At 37.6% G+C, this 4,535-nt stretch overlaps 1 protein-coding gene across 1 annotated transcript in view; it reads right to left on the minus strand.

Moving 5' to 3' along the window:
- The window catches only part of GABRA1 (gamma-aminobutyric acid type A receptor subunit alpha1), a 67,826-nt gene that overhangs the window by 33,805 nt on the left and 29,486 nt on the right, over positions 1-4,535 (minus strand). Inside the window, exon 4 of the mRNA XM_004696768.2 lies at positions 3,117-3,337. Within this exon, the coding sequence (XP_004696825.1) occupies positions 3,117-3,337 (221 nt within the window). The remainder of the gene's footprint in view (positions 1-3,116; positions 3,338-4,535) is intronic.

The following is a 4,535-nucleotide window of genomic DNA, read 5'->3' on the forward strand; positions in this document are numbered from 1 at the left end:
AAAAACACCCAATGTATATAAACTGGAGCAAGAGGTGGAGAAAGAACTGGCAGAGGTGTTATGAGAATGACATTTAGTTAGAGTCTCTTTGAGAGTTAAAATGTAATCACTTCTTTACTTTGGGATTCTCCCTGTCTCTTGTCATTATGTCCTACACATTGAGCTTTATTACGCACTCTGTGCCTCATCACAACCAGACGCTGCTGTGCTCCTCTGACCATAGGAACTGAGAATGTACATTCTATAGATGCCGTGAAAACATTTGCTAAGAAAACAACCCATTGAACTATAGTTGACCCCATTTTGTGGAATTAAGAGGGATTTCTTATTAATTTACCTCACATAACTTGTAGCAAATATATTTACTTAGATTATTAATGGTTTACAAAATGTAGCAAAATGACTTTATAGCCAGTAAAATCATTAAGTAAGATCATAATACTGATTAAAACAAACAGGAAACAGAAAGCTTGATGTGTAATATTGCATTCTTAAGTCAAAGCACTATACAAAGTGATGGTGCTGCCGAACAAGTGCAAAGAAATGTGAGAGTTGGAAGAAAAAAGCCAGTTAGTTGTTGATGGAAGATAGCGCATATTTCAAAAAAACATGAATTAGTATTCAGGATGTGCACTGAATTTGAGACTCAAAAACAAGTGGAGGCTGCTAAGAGGCAGAGTATTTCAAATTTCAAATATAAACATAGCCTATTTAGAGGAGTTGGCAAGGTTTCAACATATGTGTCTATCAGTTCCATCCTATTTTCCCTCCATCTTTTTTACAAACTTTTGATTCTTTAATTCAAATTATACCTGAGGTCCCCAACCAGGTTTAATGTCTGAAGTGGTGCTTCAAGTATTTGGGGGAGAGAGGTCAGACGTCTATACTCTGTCTACTTATATAAGTTGAACTATGACTTTTTCTCTGTTAATTAAAACCTGCCTGGTTGAGGATTTTACCTTCATACTATTTTATACCAAATAATAATAATTGGGTGATATAGATGGTGAAGCATTTACCCAATATAAAACCACAATACTCTTAGGACTCATCCGTGAAGGAAATAACTTTCTATGAAAGATAAGTGCTAAGAGGAATGTGGAGCCTGTGGAGGGACCTGAGGGCTCAGCCCCCATACCAGCTACTTGGACACCTGCCCCTCCCCTCAGAATAATTTACTTTAGAGGGTTGCACTGCAGTTGCAGCTAGGGGAGAGGGGCATGTCTGATCAGAGCAAATGGGAGCAAATGAAGGGGGAGGAAGAGAGAGTTGAGCACATCCTGGCCCACCAGGCCTGGAGGACGATATCCCTGCTCTGAACAGCCAATGCACAGAGTGGACCATATGGTAAATGTGGGCGGGTGCAGAGTGGAGACTTAAAGCCAATTGGTAGGCAACTGGACACCCCCTTACTGAAGGGTTGTGGGGAAGAGATGAGCCAGTCAGGGTGCAGGGTAGCAACGATGAAACATATAACTTTCCTCTAGTTCTTAAATGCTTCCCCCCCACTATCATGATCCCAATTCTACCTTACAAATCTGGCTAGACCAGAGGATGTACATTGGTACAAATAGCAACTGGAAACACAGGGAATCCAGGACAGATGACCCCTTCAGGAGCAGTGGTGGGAGTGGCGATGCCTGGAGGATGGAGGAAATGTGGGGTGGAAAGGGGGAACTGATTACAAGAATCTACGTAGAGCCTCCTCCCTGAGGGATGGCAGGGTGGGGGGGGAGACGTCAGATAGTGTAACATATGAAAAAATAATAATAATTTATGAATTATGAAGGGTTCATTAGGGAGAGGGGAGTGGGAAGGGAGGAGGAAAAATGAGGAGCCAATATTAAGGGCACAAGTAGAAGGCAAATGTTTTGAGAATGAGGATGGCAACAAATGTACATATGTGCTTGACACAATGATATATGTATGGATTGTGATAAGACTTGTATGAGCCTCTAATAAAATGATTTAAAACAAAACAAAACAATAACAACATATATCCAATGCGAAATAAAATTTAATCTTGTTCAAATTTGAAAGAAAAAAAAAGAAAGATAAGTGCTTGGCAAGTCTTAATTTCTCATAAATACCTTGTGATGACTTTTCTCTTTAAAAACTACCATGAACTTTATTTCATTCATGTTCTCTTCATACAACCATAAAAAACCCCAGGAAGATTCTAGATTTTATAGTAAGAACATAAGGAAAGCACGTTTATAGACAATAAAATATCCACATAATCCTGATTTAAACAAAGGTAGGCAATCATTCTCTGCTTAGCTCATGATCACTCACTCACTCACTCACTCACTCACTCACTCACTCACTGTCATTAACTCACTGACTCACAGCGACCCTAAAGAATACAGTAGACCTGTCCCCGTGGGTTTCCAGAACTGCATCTCTTATGGGAGTAGAAAGCCTCATCCTTTCCCTCGTGAATTAGACTAATGAGAACCCATGTGCTTCAAAATTACACTTGGGTCAGGGTTGGGGAGCGGAGATAAAAGGGAGACAATGTCAAGGAGTCCAGGAAGAAAGAGAATGTTTGGAAATTGATTGTGGTAGTAATTGTACAATTCAGCTTGATGAGATTGAACTATGGAATGATGTGATATATATATATATTAACTCCCAAATAATGAAAACATACCTATATTTTACTTGAGTCTTTTGTTTTAAGAATATATTTGCTTTCCCTGATTTTCCTTTCATTTGACTTCTTTTTTAATTTTTACAAGCATTTTAGGATATATACCTTCAGATAGCTTCTAGCAATTTAATGTAGAACTTGTTAGAATAGATGAGATTTACAATACAGTAAAGAAGTTCCTTATATTGAACTAGAATGTTGGAGAGCTGAATTGTACTATTATTCTACTTAACATGCATTGCCAGCTTTTTCCCATTTTCCCCCAATAAGTCTAGTTACCATTTTAGTGCTTTCATAATATTTAAGCAAGTGGGGTACTTTCACAGAAGAGTCATTTTTAAAGTTTAATAAAAGCACAGAAAACAGAAAGCCACATCCCTGCCTTAGGTCATCGGTTGATAGTTGATAAGTGGAGGACAGCGGCACAGAAATTTTCATGAATAAAAAGAAACCGTCTACTCACCTCATGGTGTACAACAAAGTGCCATCCTCTGTGATACGCAGGAGTTTGTTAGGCATGGTCATGTTGTGGGCCACTGACTTCTTTCCATTGTGAAAAAATGTATCTGGAGTCCAGATTTTACTTGCCATTAAGTTATTTAACCGAAGAACTGTCATGGGTCCTTTAAATTTTAACCTTTCATCCTTCCAGCTTTGCCGGAAAAATACATCTATTGTATATTCCTAGGAAATTTTGGGAAAATGGCAAAGTTCAATGTACTATATTTTGCAATGCAGATACTTTATACAGAACAAGCATCATTTTTGTTACTGAGAAGTAAAATATGATCAAAGTGATATTTTTATAAAGAAATGTTTATAATCTGTACACACTAATATCAGGAGAATTCTTGGTTTGCATTATTATTATTATTCTTTGAAAGTTCTAAAAGGATTTCTTCATCAGAAAGAAATTCTGCAAATTATCTCCTAACATATGTAAAACAAGCAAACAAACAAAAACACTCCAGTGCCCACAACACAAGCCCTAGAAGAGATAGGTTATATTAAATATGGATTACAAATGGATGCTAGACATTTGTTAATCAGTACTCAACTTTGACTCATGATAACCCATGTGTTGGAGGATAGAACTGTGTCTCACAGTGTTTTTATTACTGTAAACTTTCGGAAACCAAACACTAGACCTTTCTTTGCAGGTGCCTTTGGGCGGGATTGAGCAAGGAGCCCTGGTGCCATAGCAGTGACAGTGGTGACAAGTTGGATGGCTAAACAAAGATCAGCGGTTCAAAAGTACCAGCCACTACACAAGAGCAAAGAGAGTTACAGTCTTGGTAACCCATGAGGCAGTTCTACCCTGTCCTAAAGGGACAATATGAGTAAGAATTAACTCCATGCAGTGAGTTTGAGTTTGGTTTCTGGCAGTGTTGAAGTGATTATCTGTCAGTTATTAGTCCATGTTTAATATCCATCTTTCTGCAATACTTGCCACAATAATACTACATGTGGAACTCAATGGTTCAAAATAAAGACAAGTATATTTTGTTAGTGTGGTCCAAGCTAGAGGGAGGGCTAACTTGGAAATCTAAAAATCATGCCATGTCTTCATAACTCTAAATTCTGAACTGTCAAAAATGTAAATGGAATGTATATACACACATACATACACGTGTATGTATATAACTTTATTGTTAAGAGCTATTGAGTTGACAATGATGCATAAGAACTTGATATGACAGATTATAATGACCTCATAATATTTCTTTTTAAAAAATCATTTTATTGGGGGCTCATACAACTCTTATCAGAATCCATACATACATCCATTTTGTGTCAAGCACATTTGTACATTTGTTGCCATCATCATTCTCAAAACATTTGCTTTCTACTTGAGCCCATGGTATCAGCTCCTCATTTTCCC

This window comes from Echinops telfairi, unplaced genomic scaffold, assembly GCF_000313985.2.
Source record: "Echinops telfairi isolate 266 unplaced genomic scaffold, ASM31398v2 ScPeMD7_7469;HRSCAF=8507_0, whole genome shotgun sequence".
Lineage (NCBI taxonomy): Eukaryota > Metazoa > Chordata > Mammalia > Afrosoricida > Tenrecidae > Echinops > Echinops telfairi.